The 16,641-nt window shown below is 34.6% G+C and overlaps 1 protein-coding gene across 1 annotated transcript; it reads left to right on the top strand.

Moving 5' to 3' along the window:
• Positions 1–11,718: 11,718 nt before the first annotated feature.
• Positions 11,719–14,291, top strand: LOC149094845 (metal cation symporter ZIP8-like). The gene has a single exon (XM_089268521.1). It carries the CDS (start codon positions 11,969–11,971, stop codon positions 13,820–13,822), a length of 1,854 nt encoding a protein of 617 aa, XP_089124647.1. The 5' UTR covers positions 11,719–11,968; the 3' UTR covers positions 13,823–14,291.
• Positions 14,292–16,641: the final 2,350 nt, after the last annotated feature.

Genomic DNA, 16,641 nt, shown 5'->3' with positions numbered 1-16,641 from the left:
ATCACAATTGACAATTATTAACACATTAACTATTAACTAATCAACCATGTTAGAACTATCCAGAATGAAGTTAGTGTCAAAGTAGTGTTTGAAGACGTTTTTATTATGTTGACATGTTTTCAATGTCAATTAAGCAGTAAAACAATTACAGCGCTAAAATATGATTGGGTTCTTTAGCTCAATCTCGTCAACCGGAGCACTACAGATTGTCGATGGATTTTTATCCATGCATTCACATGAATGATAGTCGCTCAACAGATACTATAAGAAATTACATAAAACACCCAAGGTGCGTTTTGTATTTTCATCATTTTCTATTTTTAACACAATACATGTATTTCAACTATTTTTTATAATTACTCAGAAAGTGACCCGGGCCAAGAAAAAACTAAAAGCGAGGAACTTAGCAAGGTAGCTATTAAATAACAGTAGTAAGAAACTACCATCTCTGGCTCACTACCCAAACCGGTTTAGCCAGAGATGTTTCACGAGTAAAAAGTAAGCAAATGAACAAAACTTTTTCATCAAATTTGTTTTATTTTTTCAATTTGAACTCAAGCATTACCTTGCGTATCAACAATGTAATTAGTTACCAAACAAGTTGGTTGCATAGACAACAAATTTTTGAACGAATTTTTTTTCGTTTTGCAAGTTACAGTAAAACCTCTCAAAGGTTGTACTCTCATTTTCGGTTTTTGGACCGGCCCGACAGGGACCGCACCAGCTTTTTGCGCTGGTTACACATTTGTTAGTTTGACGAATCCAGGGTAGGGTAGAGAGGGTTTCCAGAGGGCTTATGCTCTGGGTAAGCTTGAGAGGGTCTGCCCGACCTAAGGACTTCGACGAGATTCGAACGCTAACCCCAAGATGCAGAACACAACATATGAAAGTTAGCAGTCTTATCGCCGTTGGAGTTAACCCATTAGGCTAACTCTCAAAGGTTGTGAGCGGTCCTGCCCCTAGCGATATTGTTTGTGCAACTCGTTGCAAAAGCGGGGTAAAACGTCAAATCCGCTAGATGGGGGAGTTCAGTTTCTCACAACCTTTGAGAGGTTTTACTGTAGCTACAATCATGTTTAAATTAGTTATATTAATTAAAATATTTAGTTTTCTGTCTTGCTCATTCAACATTTCAGCATTTGAATTACCTTCAATAGGGGCTGCAGGCTCCATATCAATAATAACTGGATCTTCGCTCCATTCAACTGTCGAATCAGCTAAAAAACCTTCCACATACTTTTGGAGATTTAGAGGCAGAGATGAAGATGAATTCACAATGGGATCGAAATCAATGGTATCATCATTGAAAATATCGTTCACAGTTGATGAAACTGAAATCATTTTGGTTGAACGAAATCAAGAGAACTAATGAACGAAAACAATTTTTCTCTCTTTATATATTAGATAAGTCTAAGAATAAACAGAACCTTAGTTAATTATCATAATTTATGATCATAACATTGTGAATGCAATGACATCACCTTAAACCTGATGACCCGTTAATGTATCTGAGGTTAAAGTTAAAGATCTAAAGGTTCAATCTAACACAGGTCAAATTTACTTCATCAACAGCAATTGGTTAGCTTAGATATGCTAAAATTATTATTAAATGAACTTGGTCTGAAATGGATTGGTTGAAACCTGTTTAATTATACTTAAATTCGTTGCAATTACTATCTTTGTCATTACCTTGATGCAGTATATTTATGTTGATTATTCGTTGATATGTAACAGTTTGAGTTATGTTGGACCCTATTTCTTTGACGCTACAGTAACGGAAAATAGATATTGTCACGGACTAAAATAATAAGATGAGTCAGTAAGAATAAAGGTTTACTTCAAAACAAGAAAACATCAAGAGTTACAGACGGTTCGGTCACCACTGACTCAAAATGAGGCTATTTCCTTACAACCAAGAGGCGTGAGTCCTCGTTGAGTACAATGAGTCCTCGTTGAGGGCAACAATATGCCGGCCACAAAAAAAAGAAACTGACCACAGTTTCAGCTTTATTCCGAGTAAACATCTTGTATTGTATTGTCTTAGTGATATTTTTACTATTCTCTTTTTCTTTTTGTCTATTGTATCAACTTCAAGTATTATTAATCAACAAAATAATGCCTCCAACTACAAGAACAACAACAACGGTGGAAAGAGTGATGAAAGCCAGTGGTAACGCCAAAGATGGTGATCATACTTTGAAGGAGTGTTTACGGGAAGGCCACATAATGGAAAACGGCAAAAGGATCCGCGTGGCCGTTGCTGTTTGGGAAAATTCATTGATAAAACTGCATGACAGTGTATACGATAAGGAAATGCCTTATGACTTAACTAAGGAAGATTTGTCATTGACACGAGCTTGGAAAGCAGTCAAAAATCCTCGTGAATATACCTGTCGTTTTTGTAACCGTGGTTTCTACGACCGCTCCAATGGAATACGCCATGAAACAAAAACATGTTCCGAAGAAGGGGCACCCAATCACATATGCAACAAACATTGTTCTAAAAATGTCGTGGGGCCCTACCGTACGAACAACCACCAGATGGCAGGCTGAATAATCCAAAGGCTGGTCGACCGAAGGCGTATGGAAAACAATGAAATGTACTTTTGATTTCTTGACCCATTTTTAACAATAAAATTGATTTTGATTAAAATCTTGTATCGTGTTATTTAAGACTAACAATTTGTTTGCTTTTTTTGTGAAAAGAGAAGTAGTAAAAATTGGAATTAAAGTGAGTTAGAATAAAGAAATACATAAACATCAAGTCATAATCAAGTCATTGGGAGTAAAGTGAGTTAGAATTAAGAAATACATAAATATCAAGTCATTATCAAGGCATTGGAAGTAAAATGAGCATATGAATATGTGTTGAGTTAGCGCGCAGATGATTATGCGCACTGTAGTACTGAAAGAAAGGGTTTGTGGTCAAATGCATTTGTCAGTTAACGGACAAAGTTATAAGGTCAGTTAATGTTTAAATCTTGTTGGTAGAACATACAGTAGAATAGCTCGTTTATTATGAATAATTTTTGTAGTAATTTAGATTTTATTTTTGGCATTTGTAAGCAGACTAAAGCAGCCACCAAGAACCTTATGAAAATAAGTGCTGATGAAAAACCAGATTTTACCGCTTTTAACGAGCTGACCCCCGAGGATTTGGATTATACAGTGCCTAAAGTTTCCATTGTGACGGCTAAACAACCTAATGCTGCTGCAATAGCTTGTTTTGATAGTGAAAGTTTTCAGTTTATTTCAAAGTGCTGTTTGGAACTCTCCACCGTTACTTGTGTTTAAGCTCGCTGGAACAATATAAAACTAGCAATCATTTACGTTTACTTCTCTTCTAACGTTGCTAAGTATTCTGTTGAAGATTTAACTAAGGACTTGAAATTCATTGCTGCGCTTATTAAAACAAAAATGGGTTCAGATGTTCTTAAATTATTTGTTGGTGATTTCAATGCTTACCACCCGTCTTGGTCAAAAAAGAGTGTTTAAGCCACTACAAGAAAAAGAAAGGTTTAAGTGTGATGACTTTCTGCAACCTAACCGAAATGTATGTTTTGAATCCTTTTCAACCGAATTACGTTGTTGGTGCCAAAGAGACAGTCTGTGATCTTATTCTAGGCTGCAGAGCGTTCAAAGAAGGGGTTGTCAGTTGTAAAATGGAATTAAACAGTTCATCCGATCACAAGCTCATTCGAATACCATTGATAATACTAAATTGTTGAAGTATTAAAGAGATAAGACAACCAGATTGGATATGAGCCGGTATATAGATATGGACGGCTTCTGGTTGTTTAATGTTCCTGAGAAAACAGACAGGGCCAGCGAAGGAAGTAATCCTGAACGTCAAAACTCTGGACATCGACATGACGGGCAAAGAGATGTACCCGGCGTACCTGGTGTTGCCTCTGGTTTGCGTATGCCATATTCTGCCAATTGGCCAAAATAGGATCGTAAAATACATAAAGATAATTTGAAGAACTGATTTTGCTAATAATTTGTAATGAAGAAAATAAAATGGTCTAAATAATAAAATGAATAAAGAACTGAACTTTGTATAGTTAAATTCAATAAAAGTTTAAATTGTATCAGTTGAGCTTTGCGGAACTGTTTTCCTTAAAAGCGGGCGTTTCGCCGGAATATTTGATTGTTCGATGTTAACTGGTACCGTAACATGTTTTGATTTTAAATGGACCCAAATAACAATAACTGTTACAATTGTAAGTATCAAAATTATTAAACTAAAAGTTGCTGTGAGAATAAGCATAGATTGTTCAGAATTCTCGATGCTATTATTTTGGTTTAAGATTTTGGTGTCAGAATGTGTGATGTTTAAATTGTCTATAAGTGGATTGATTAGGAGCGGATTGAGCTGCATGTTAACTTTGAAGTTCCAGTCCAATGTACTTTTTGTTTGTATTTATGAGATTACATGGACATAATTGTAGGATTATGTATTAATAAATGTAAACAATTGATCTTAAGTGTATCTGTAGAAAAAAACAAGCAAAATTTATATATTGCTGTATCTCCGCAGATTTTTTGTTTGGTTTTGTTCTTTTTTGTTAAAGATAAAATAAGATTTGGTTAAAAGGTAAAGGTTAAGATTTATATTCAAGTGTTTGAGTTTTAGTTAAAATAAAGATATAAGAAGGACGAGACAACATTAACAAGGGAGGGATTTAAATGATAGGAAAACATAATGAAAAAAAAATAGTTTCCTTTATTTTAAGTTTCACCTTGAACGTTGTGTTTAGTGGCATTTTTTATAATGCTTCCACCACTCGGACCACTAAATATTCTCCTATTATAATAACCTACTATTAATATGGCAATTGTGGACATATTGAGGAGGCGACTAATGTTCTTTGTATGCGTTGTGAGGCTGAACTACCTGATCTTGGATGTTTTACAGAGCTAGTGCCTAGATGTTTGTCGGACAATTGTGAGGGCTTACCGGTTCGCAAACTCAAATCTATTGTGCCTAAGGATGCAGGAATTTTAACACGTAATTCCGATTCATTTACTTTGACCGCAGTATTTCGGGTTACTCCACATTATGTTGCTATGAAAGCTAGCTGGAGTAAGCTAAAATTGTTAATTATTGTGACTTATTTGTCTCCAACAGCGAGTGTTTGAAGTAATGAGCAGTTTGTGGTGCTGGTGAAGGAACTTACAAAGATGAGTGAGCGAGTTCCATCGAAACCTTTAACTATTTTGTTAGGAGATTTAATAATAAATGATTTAGTTTATTATCACAGAAAAGTTACAATGAACAATGGCCATTTCTGAGAAATGCAGTATGATGTTTTAACTTTTAATTTACAGGGCATTTCAGCTAATTTTACCGTTTTAAATTGGCTATATCTTTGCCCCTGGTTGACCTTATGGTTAGATATTTGGTTTGTGGAAAATTAAGCGATACTCAATTGTCATATTTCAAGGTCAAGGTCATTCAAGGGCATTGGGTTATTTGACCTCTAACTGATATTCAAAGGTCATTTCGTAAGAGTGCAAAATTTTTTAGATTGATTGATGCTAGTGACATGTTTATAACTTATTCTGGTCAAAAGATATGAATGTTTACATATTGTTGTGTTGATCAATTGGTCTTAAAAAAAATGCATTTATCTTTTCAACGGTGTGTGCTACTAACGCGTAGTAAACATAAACAATCTGTAAATTTTTGCACTCTTAGAAAATGACCTTTAAATATCAGTTAGAGGTCAAATAACCCAATGCCCTTGAATGACCTTGACCTTGAAATATGACAATTGAGTATCGCTGTATTTTCCACAAACCAAATATCTAACCATAAGGTCAACCAGGGGCAAAGATATAGCCAATTTACAACGGTAAAATTAGCTGAAATGCCCTGTACATTGTGGGATAATCGCATACACAGCAACTCGAGGTCAAATTAATAGACACCTCATCAATGGTGAAAATCTCATTTTTTTAGGATTTCAAGAAGTGCCACAAGGAGTCTTCCAATGCTCAACATCGGAAATAATGCGTCCGGAAGGAGACCGTCCAAATAGGTTTAATCCCTTGGACAGACACCTCTCAGGGGGAGATTTGATGATCGAATTTCGTAGAGTTGACCCAGACCACCAGTATTTTTACCCAACCAAGCTTCCGCTTGAAATTCAGGAAATTGTAGGAGCTGGTGGAATTGCGTTAGAAACGACTTTTGGTTATATCTTTGGTGTGTGCTTGCGAGGCTACTTAGTGGAGGTTATGATGCCGACAATAGAGTACGACCACCAGTGAAAGGGATTGTGCTCGTCGGGGATTTCAATGCTAATGTCTCCCGCGTAAATGAACAACAGAACAACAGGCAGTACGACAGAGCTCTAGCAAAAATAATTGATGATTTTAATTTAAAGATCATGACAGGGGCTAAACCGACATTTTTTAGCAATACGAACCAAGCCAGGTATGATTACATTCTCACTACACCTAACTTGCATACTGAGCATGATGAATTGAATATTGGTGCGTCTGATCATTTTCCACTATTCGTAAGAATAGCTTATAGAGAAACAAAGCTCGAAGGTATCCCAAGTGGAATGCCTGAATTGAGATTTGACAAATTTATAATACACGCTCAAGCTCATTTGAATCTTTTCAATGCCAATCATTACTAAGATTATTAAGATTTAATAAAATTTTTTGTGCCAATAAATGCAATTGACTTCTTCCCATGAATTAAATTTCTTATGATACTGACGTTTCAATCAAAAACGGTTCAAAACTTATAATTGAATTGAAAACTTATCCATTGTGTTGTTTTTGGCAACTTCGGGTTTGCATAGATTCTGCACAGCTGTACAGACTCTATGTCGAAGAGTTACATTCACTTCTGAAAAACAAGATGGAGACACTAACTCTTACTGAGCATGCGCATACTGAGTAGTTGTCTCAATTCAGGATTGTGCAAACAAACTTAATTATTATCCTTTTCAACTCCGCAAAGTTGTGTTGTTTAAATTATTTTGTGTTAATTATTGTTGAACTTCAATTGATCATTTTTATCACTTAATATGCTTCATCATTTTAATTGTTTCCTTCGTCTTCATTTTAATTTTTTGTGACATGTCTTTCTGCTGTTATTTCAGGACTGATGGTGGTCCAAATTCTGGTGCTGAACGCCTCACAGTTACTGACGTTGATAATGTGACCCGATAAGGAAATGAACCCGAAATACTATCCACGGATAAAAATCAAAACTGGCAGCGATAGAGTGTGGCGTCGACCAGAACAGACTCAAGATTTGCCTCATTACCTTATTTGTATTGGTAAGTACTCAATATTTATCTTTAGCTTTATGATAAAATCTTATTCTAATATCTTTTTTCAAATCTTTAGGTTCAAAGACCAATATGGAAAAATTGAAGAAAAAACCTGAGCTTTCTCAGGATTTAAAAGAAAAATTCTATACTTGTAAGGATATTACTAAGTATTTTACTTCTGCCGCTTCGTCTGAAAAACCTGCTGTCGCAAGAAAGGGACGACCAACAAAAAGAAAGCGAGCTGCATCGAAAGAACCGCAACGAAAAGAGACTACTGAAGATGAAGCCACCAGTTCAACCAACCAAACTTCGCAAAACCAAAGCGATGCTGAAGAACAAGCCTCTGAATCTTCAGACCAAGAGGATTCAAGTGCTGATTATGCGGGTGCAACCCTTCCCTTCACTGATCTCGAATATGCCTGGATGACACCTTTGGAAATTCCTACGAATCTTCATTGTGGCGTCTGTTATGGCAATATGCTGTGAAATTTTTTTCTGGCCTAGATTTTTCAAATCTACATTCAGAATTAATTGAAAATTACACGTAAGTTATCTCTTTGTCTCTATTAAGTTATCACAAATAATTATTAGGTAAACAGGAAAGTTGCGATATGGTTTTGATCAGGTTTCAAAAATATATTAAAACTCAACAATTAGCAATCTGATCGAGATGATTCTTTTTCTAAGAAATAAGGAAATGAGTAATGAGCAATTATTGATCATATACAATCAATCAAAGTATCAGATCATGCAACAGTCTATGTTAAAATGTCCGACATTAAACTTTATATTCGTGCAAACATACTTTATGAGTTTAAATTAGTGTCAAAGCCCATCGAATGTTACCGTAGGTTGGTGAAAGCTTATGGGGAGGACTCAATAAGTGAAGTGACAGTGAGAAGGTGGTGGTCAAAGTTCAAATCAGGTGACTACAACATCAAAGACAAACCAAGAGATGGACGACCGTTAGCGGTTTCGGAGAGTGACCTGAAGGCCATGGTTGAGTCAAATCCTGAAGTGACTTGTAAGGAACTTGCAATAGAACTAGGAGTATCCGGTGAGACCATCAGAACTCAACTCCATGCAGTAGGTAAGGTACACAGGCTCAACAAGTGGGTACCCATGATTTGACTATTGATCAGAAACTCAATAGAGTTTCAATAGCAATGTCACTGCTTTCTCGTCAGCGTAATGACCCTTTCATTGACTGATTGATGACGAGTGATGAGAAATGGGTCTTGTATGACAACTCTACAAGGTCATTTGCTTGGTTAGCCCCCGGTGAAACTTCAAGGTCATCCCCTAAACCAGGATTACACCAAAGGAAGCTCTTATTGTGTATCTGGTGGTGTCCAAGGGGGATGGAGCACTATGAGGTGCTTGAACCTGGTCAAACAGTTAATGCAAACCTTTACATAGACCAATTAACCAGAGTGAATGACCAATTGAAAGAGAAATGGCCAGCTTTGGTCAATCGTAAAAAGGTAATTTACCTTCACGACAATGCGCAACCTCATGTCGCTAAAGTGGTAAAAAAAGTTGGCCGAGCTTGGTTGGAAAGTTTTACCCCACCCACCTTATTCACCAGACCTTGCTCCATCGGATTATCATCTTTTTTTGGCTCATCGGATTATCATCATCATCATCATCGGATTATCATCTCTTCATCAATGTCAAATGCTTTTCGAGGTCAAAAATTTGTCTCAGATCAAGAGGTCAAATCATCCATCCATAACTTTTTGACCTCCAAAAAGGAAGACTTTTATAAGTCAGGTATTGAAAATTTGACGAGATGGGAAAAGGTTATAGAAAGTGAGGGTGATTATTTTGATTGATAAATGTATCACCAATTAAAAGTATTACCAATGTATTACCAATAAATGACTTGAATCAAAACCAGGCTTGACAACCATGGCTTTTTACAGTGTTTTTTACAACGTTTAAAAATGAGTCGCTATACAATTGAACCAAGAATTTTTTTGGTAATCTCGTGGTACGAATGTGGCAGAAATCCAACTCTATTGCTGAGAAAATGGTCTTCAACCTACAAAAATGCTGAAAAACCGTCCAGGTCAACAGTAATGAATCTCATCCAAAAATTTGAAGCCACTGGCTCTGTTGCTGATGATAAGGAAGGTATGGCGTCCAAAAAAGTAACTGTGCATAAGTGACCAAAGTGAAAGTTATCAACCGCTAAAACTGCGTCGCGTTGATTGTTGAAATTGTTTCACTTAACAACTTATCAACATAAGTCCGTAAAGTTGATCAGCTTGTGGCTGTTCAACAGTGGATTGATCTATCGGAGAGAAAAAAATTTTTTCATCTCCGAAGATATCCTCAATTGTTGAGGAAACTTGTAACATTTTGTCCGATACTGTAAAAAATTGAACTTTAAACGATGACTAAATACTATAAACTGATGATTCTAAACAAATTTCACAGCATTTTATATTGATTCCAAATCAGAAGGCTTTGCACCTTCATTATAATTAATGAATGAATGAGGAGTTGAATGCTATCAAAAATAATTTAAAAAATCAAAGTTTTGTATTTAATAAACTTATGGTTGACACCCAAGGTGACACTTGGGTTCAAGTCGAAAATAAATATTGAATTGAAATAAAGTCTTACTTCCATTTAAAATTTTCACGGTAACCGGTTTTGAGTTGAATCATTACTACTACTCATTAACTAAGGCTTTATAGTACAGTAAATTCACACTTATTTTGACCAAAAAATCAGAGCCATCTATTGGTATCAGAGCTCTAGCCCTAGAATAAATAGTGCTAAGATTATTTAAATAGTACTCTCGTCTTACTATGCCAATATAATAGACGGCGCTGTTTTTTTGGTCAAAATAAGTGTGCATTTACTGTAATACAATATCTTAGTGTTTTATTGTCGAAGCTTGCACGAGTTATCATCAGAAAATTGCAATTCTAATCTTTGATTTCATTTATTTTAGAATTGAATACAGCTTTTTCGGTAAGGCTTTAACTTTACGGACAAAGGCGTGAACACTAAAACATATGATTTTTTGGTTAGGTAAGTTAGATCAAGGGGCTGTTGGTTGGTCGGTCAGGTTAGGTTAGGTTCGGTTAGGTTAGGTTAGGTTAGGTTTGGTAAGGTTGGGGTGGGCTTAGGTCGGTCTGGGGCCTTAATTAGCTTCATTTAATTCAATTGTTCATAAAGAGCGCTTTTAAAAGACGTATACCATTGGATGATTTTTAAAGTTCACGCCTTTGTCCGTAAAAGTAAAGCCTTACCGCTTTTTCAACCTTGATTTTAACAATTTTTTCCACCAGGGTAAGAATGTGTAAGAATGATTGTTGAATGTTAAAAATAAGAACAAGAAAGATAAAAACAAAATTTTTCTTCATTTTGTTTCGATTTGTGCTCTTGGTTTCAAGATATAAGAACTTTTTTCTTCATTTCCATCGAAATATTATGCTCATTATTCTTGGGAACAATTCAGCACTTTGTGCATCCGTTAGCTCCAGCATAAGTTGTATCTTGGTGGATTTTCGGGTATAAAACTGAATCGAGGTAAGTATCATATGTTAAAGGACATGATTTGTCTTCACTGAACATGAATTTATGACCTTTTCTGACGCTAAATTTTGAACATATTAAACCAATGGAACTAACTTAAAATACAAGACAAAACAAATGAAGGCATAGAATCTGATCGCATAAACGCATTTTCAAAATGCTTTTGTATTTCACTTTATAATGTAATTTATATTTTCATTAAACTCAAGTTTACAGTCTTAAAGACCATTCAAACCAACTGAAAGGTTGATCTTTACCTTGTGTAAGGATGGTTGCGAGCAATACCAAGGGTTAAATTATCAATTATAATTAAGAGCTAAGCAGATTTGTTCCAATGGAGTCAAATCACTAATTTATCAAGTCACATTTTCTTAAAATGGACCATGAATAAAGTGAATAACGGAATAAAATCAGATGATTTTTCAAAGATGCAGCTAAATAAATAGTTTGATGATATTTGAGAAAGCAAACTGAATTATCTTGAAATGACAAAAACGATGTCTAACTTAGCATCTTGTTCACTTCATCTTAACACTCAACAGGTAAATAACACAATAATGAGTGTCTTGAATTATAATCAATCAATAGGTAGCCCATTATTCAATAACAATTAGTTGAATGCAGAACAAAAATATCAATATTTAGTCGTAAATATAACAAAATAACAATCAACAATCAAATGTTTGTTTCATTCCATTCCTATTTTTACATCAACAGTGGTAATGAAATGAGGAATGAGAATGAAAATGTTTAATTAGATCGATAAAAATGACGAGTAATTAGATAAATTCAAGTACCGAATGGTAAGTTAATATTACCGGCTTTGATCAACAATAATCTAATCAAACTATTAATAAAGTAAGAGTCTAATGAAGAAAAGACTAATTGAATGAAAAACATCGAAAGGCTGGCAAATATTAGATCCAGAAATGACTAGTGAGGTTGAAAAGTTTAAGGAGAGGGGAAAAACTGAGAAAACAAAGATCTCTGTTGATCTTATGAAGCAACATTCAGACGCTGTTACACACCTTAACCTTGTTTTTTAAGTAAATCTAACCTTTTTTAAACCAATCGAATGACCTTATTTGGACTATTTTCGTAGCTGTGAAAATTTAATCATGAATTTTAAATTAACTTTTTTGTTGTGTCTTCAGTTATTACTTTTAATGATGGCTCAATCTATAAAAGCAACTGCAACATACGATCGTCAACCTCTTTGGAACAGAAGCAATCCAATACTTGACACCAACTTGGACATTGAATTATTAGCTGCTTTTGTGTTAATTAGAGGACATGTTGTTATCGGACCAGAATCTGAAATGGACTTGGATACAATTGTTTTGGATAAATTGGTTAACCATTTGTACAAATTACAACGAAGATCCTTTTCACCAACAGGCTTACTGCTTTATCCAGCTATGGAGGAAAGGGATTTAGGCTGTGATTCACTTACATCTGATAATAGACCCCTTTGTCACGCTGTTACCCAAGAGTGTTTGTCAGCAGCTGATATGATATCAATGATGCCAAAGAAAATAGTGTCACTTCATCAAGCACTAACTCGTCTTTGTCCGTTAATCTTGTTCCGTCAGACTCGAGTATTGTGTGAAGTTGTTGATTCCCATGCTGAAGAGTTGCTTTCAGCATCAAAGAAACCCATTCTAGTTGAACCTTCTTCTGAAAAAGTTTGGGCTTTTGCTATTCTTTTTGTTACTTTATCAATTGTCGTTTCAATGGGAGGTTTAATTTTACTGCCCTTTTTACATCGTGACCATCGACGAACTATACTTACTCTGTTTGAAGGTTTAGCTGTCGGTGGATTGGCAGGATCAGCTATACTTCATTTATTTCCTCAAGCTTTTGGTATAGCTGATGACGATTATCGTAAATATTTTTGGAAAACATTCCTCATTTTTGCAGGGATTTATTTTTTTTACATAATTGAAAGACTTTTGAAACTTCTTGTTTTTCTGAAAGTCCGTCATGGACCTCGAGGTAGGCGACGACGCAACTCATCTTTTCGTGATGAAATTGATCCACTTAGCCTTTTAACACGCTCAGGCACTTTAGGTGTACCTCCAGGCTTAGTTACATCTGCAAGATGCTTTGATTCTGCCAGTGCGGAGACCGAAATCCTTGAAACTTTGTTTACATCACCGACAGCTCATGCTGATTCGCCCAAATTTCAAATGGATGCTAAACTGGCCAGTATACGTGATCCTGTGACATTAAAAAGCATAGCTGTTCAAGACATTGGACCATCAAGTGATTTGGCGGTTGTAGCTGCTGCATCCGTGACTGCAGTTAGTGTTACTGGCAATTTAGCTCCTGGTGGTTCCTCTCTAGCAACCGATATTGATACGATTCTGAGGAAACAAGCTTTCGTCTCTGATATGGCTGGTCGAAGGAAAGATCAATATACTTCTACTCGAGCCATTATTGACGCTGCTGCATGGATGATCGTTTTAGGTGATGCATCACTCAATTTCATCGATGGTCTATCTATTGGTGCTGCTTTTGATCGTAATATTTTAGCTGGAATATCAATTTCGGTTGCTGTTATGTTGGAAGAAGTCCCTCATCGATTAGGAACATTTGCAGTCCTGATTAGAGCTGGAATGGAGATGAAACAAGGATTTTTCTGGATCTTTGTTTCCGCTTGTACGCTTTATCCTGGTCTTGTTTTGGGTATCTTTCTGGGTGATGCTGCTGAAGAAGAGTCGCCTTATATATTTGCTCTGGCTGGTGGCATGTTTTTATATATGGCTTTGGTTGATGTTATGAGAGAAATGAATAGATCGATGGAGAATGCGATTCGTAAAGGCGTAAAATCATCTTTACAAATCCTTGCGCTTCAAAATGCTGGAATAGCTTTGGCCATTCTTTCTCTTTCTGTATTGGCTCTTTATGAAAAAGATATGGATTTCGAAGCGGTCGAGATTGAAGAATTAACTCAAAATGCTCTCCAATGATTTCAGTACTCATACCATTAAGATAATGGTCTGAAAAAAGTTTATTATGATTCAAATGTGTTTATCGGACAAATTGGATCACCAAGCAATTGAAGAGATTGAAGAGTTTGTTGAATCAGGCTCTTATGAAGATTCTCTGGTTGAATCTTGATGCTAATTTATTATCATTTAATTATATCTTTTGTTAAAGACGAAATGAAGAAACTAAAAGTACAAAATCCCAAACAAACAAGGAGTTAAAATGAGAAATGCAATAATTAATCTTAATGAATAAGATTAAAGTTAAGCAGACAAGAGTGTGGAGTATTTGTGTTGTATTTTTGTTGTTTTCATATTATTTTTTTACATATAAATTTCATCTGTAAATAAACGCAGATTGCTGATCAATGAAAAATTTTACTGTAATGTTTTGTTTTAAAAATGATCACAATTTTCATCACTTAATAAAATGCTAACTCCAAACGAAAAATGATCTGATTATTGACTGTTAACAGATTCGATTAAAATGAATCAACACATGTTTAACACACAGTAAGACGGAATGATTTTGAAAACTGAATAATAAGTTGATATAAAAATGAGTTAGCAATAAGAGACAAGTTAGAGAGCCTTATAAAGTTATAATAGTTACTCTGTAGTACCTCTGGTAACATTATGAACAAAATATCAACAAGGAAATCTAACAAAGTGATGATTGTAACAATTTACACTTGATTCAGTTCATTTAACTTTTTTAACCAACCAATGGATATTATAATCATTGGTGGAGATGGATCATTAGGGATGTGGATTGATGTGTACAGAAAATAGAGAGGAACTGGAAGAGAGAGAAAAGAAGATGAATTAGATGTTGATTTTCTTTTCAATTTACTATAAAGTTCATGAATCAGTTGATTAAGATGATTTCCTTGTCAATTCAACCAAACACACATTCTAATTTGTAAAAGTGCTTTGATAAACAGAAAATTTGTTAACCATTACAATAAAAACACCAAATGTCTTATTCGATAATTTAATATAACCTGAACCTTTTTGTATCAATTTAACCTTTTCGCGATTCACTCTTGCAATTCCAGCAAGCCATTCATTATCTTTCGTTGTAGTTTCATTGAATGTTATTAAATAATAGACAAGGTCGAAAATTTGGTTAGTTGAAGTCAAAACTAGGAAATAAAAAGATCTCATTTCTTAGCAATCTTAGCACTAGAACTGAGATTTCCATTGTTTTTGCGTTTGCAAAACCACTTTTTATCAGATGAGATATTGAATAAACGTCTGGTCAGAGAAACCGTCATCACTCGGTTGTTTGCCGTATTTAATGTTACTTTCCATCTTTTGCCAACCAGTAAACCAATCTAACCAGAAAAAAACAATTTAAAATACGATTAAAATGCAAGATCAATGGTCAAACTACAAGCGAAAGCATTAAAATTGACGTAAAAGTTCGTAAAACTTCAAACCAAAAAGACTAAACTCTGAAAACCTTTCATAAACAGTCTAAAACAATGCATAAGGTTGTTAAAACAAACTCAAATCAACACAACTATCATATTTACACACATATTGAAAACAGATTGAAATAAATGGGCAAATTAGGCTAAATATTAATTTCTTACAAATTTAGACTCTGTTGTTTTGAAGAGACATGAAAACTAAGTCCATTAGCGCTTTTGAAACATTTCTCTGATGAAAAGTTTTCGAGAAAATCGAGTTCAAAGTTGAAACTTCGATTGCTTTTTGTACGGTTTTGGAAGCAGATTTTTTCATGAAACTTCTCTCACTTATGTAGCTTTTAATGGCCAACAATAAAATGCACTTATATTGAGAAATATAATTTTCGATTTTGTTTAAAACGGGTTAGTTCGATTTTAATTTAAACCGACTTATTTCGGTGGCAGTAAATGTTAGAGAGTTGAAAATGATTGTTTGGGCCCAAAAATTGTTGCGTAGTATCATGGATGAAATACTTTTCTCTATAAATCAACAGTTTTCCTGATTTTGGCCTTTGAACTAAAAACTTTGAGACTCAGTATTTCGAACATGGTATCAAATACAGTCACCGTTCTTTAACTAATCATTAGATTTTTTTATGAGCTACAACATGATATAACTTAATTCCGAATAAAATGTGCGCTAATTCATTTATAATCATTTATGTTTGAGTAACCATTCAACTTTATGAATCAAGTTTCGCAATTGACACATAAATAATATAATGCTATAACTTTTTTTGTTGGATCTTGAACGATTTTATTTTTTTAATATATTATAGCTCATAATAAAATCTAATGATTAATTAAAAAATGATAGTTCTATGTGTTATCGTTCTCGAAATATTGAGACTCAAAGTTTTAAGGCCAATGGCCAAAATCAAGAGAACGGTTGATATATTGAAAGAAGTATTCAATCCATAGTGTGGGCCAACAAAATGCACACACACATAATAAGTTTCAACTCTCTAACATTTACTGCCACCGAAATAAGTCGGTTTAAATTAAAATCGAACTAACCCGTTTTAAACAAAATCGAAAATTATATTTCTCAATATAAGTGCATTTTATTGTTGGCCATTAAAAGCTACATAAGTGAGAGAAGTTTCATGAAAAAATCTGCTTCCAAAACCGTACAAAAAGCAATCGAAGTTTCAACTTTGAACTCGATTTTCTCGAAAACTTTTCATCAGAGAAATGTTTCAAAAGCGCTAATGGACTTAGTTTTCATGTCTCTTCAAAACAACAGAGTCTAAATTTGTAAGAAATTAATATTTAGCCTAATTTGCCCATTTATTTCAATCTGTTTTCAATATGTGTGTAAATATG

Source organism: Tetranychus urticae, chromosome 1, assembly GCF_039701765.1.
Source record: "Tetranychus urticae isolate SD_2017Ah chromosome 1, NJAU_TeUrti_SD_1.0, whole genome shotgun sequence".
Taxonomy (NCBI): domain Eukaryota; kingdom Metazoa; phylum Arthropoda; class Arachnida; order Trombidiformes; family Tetranychidae; genus Tetranychus; species Tetranychus urticae.
The sequence above is the reverse complement of the archived record's forward strand: the minus strand, read 5'-3'. Positions and strand labels throughout refer to the sequence as shown.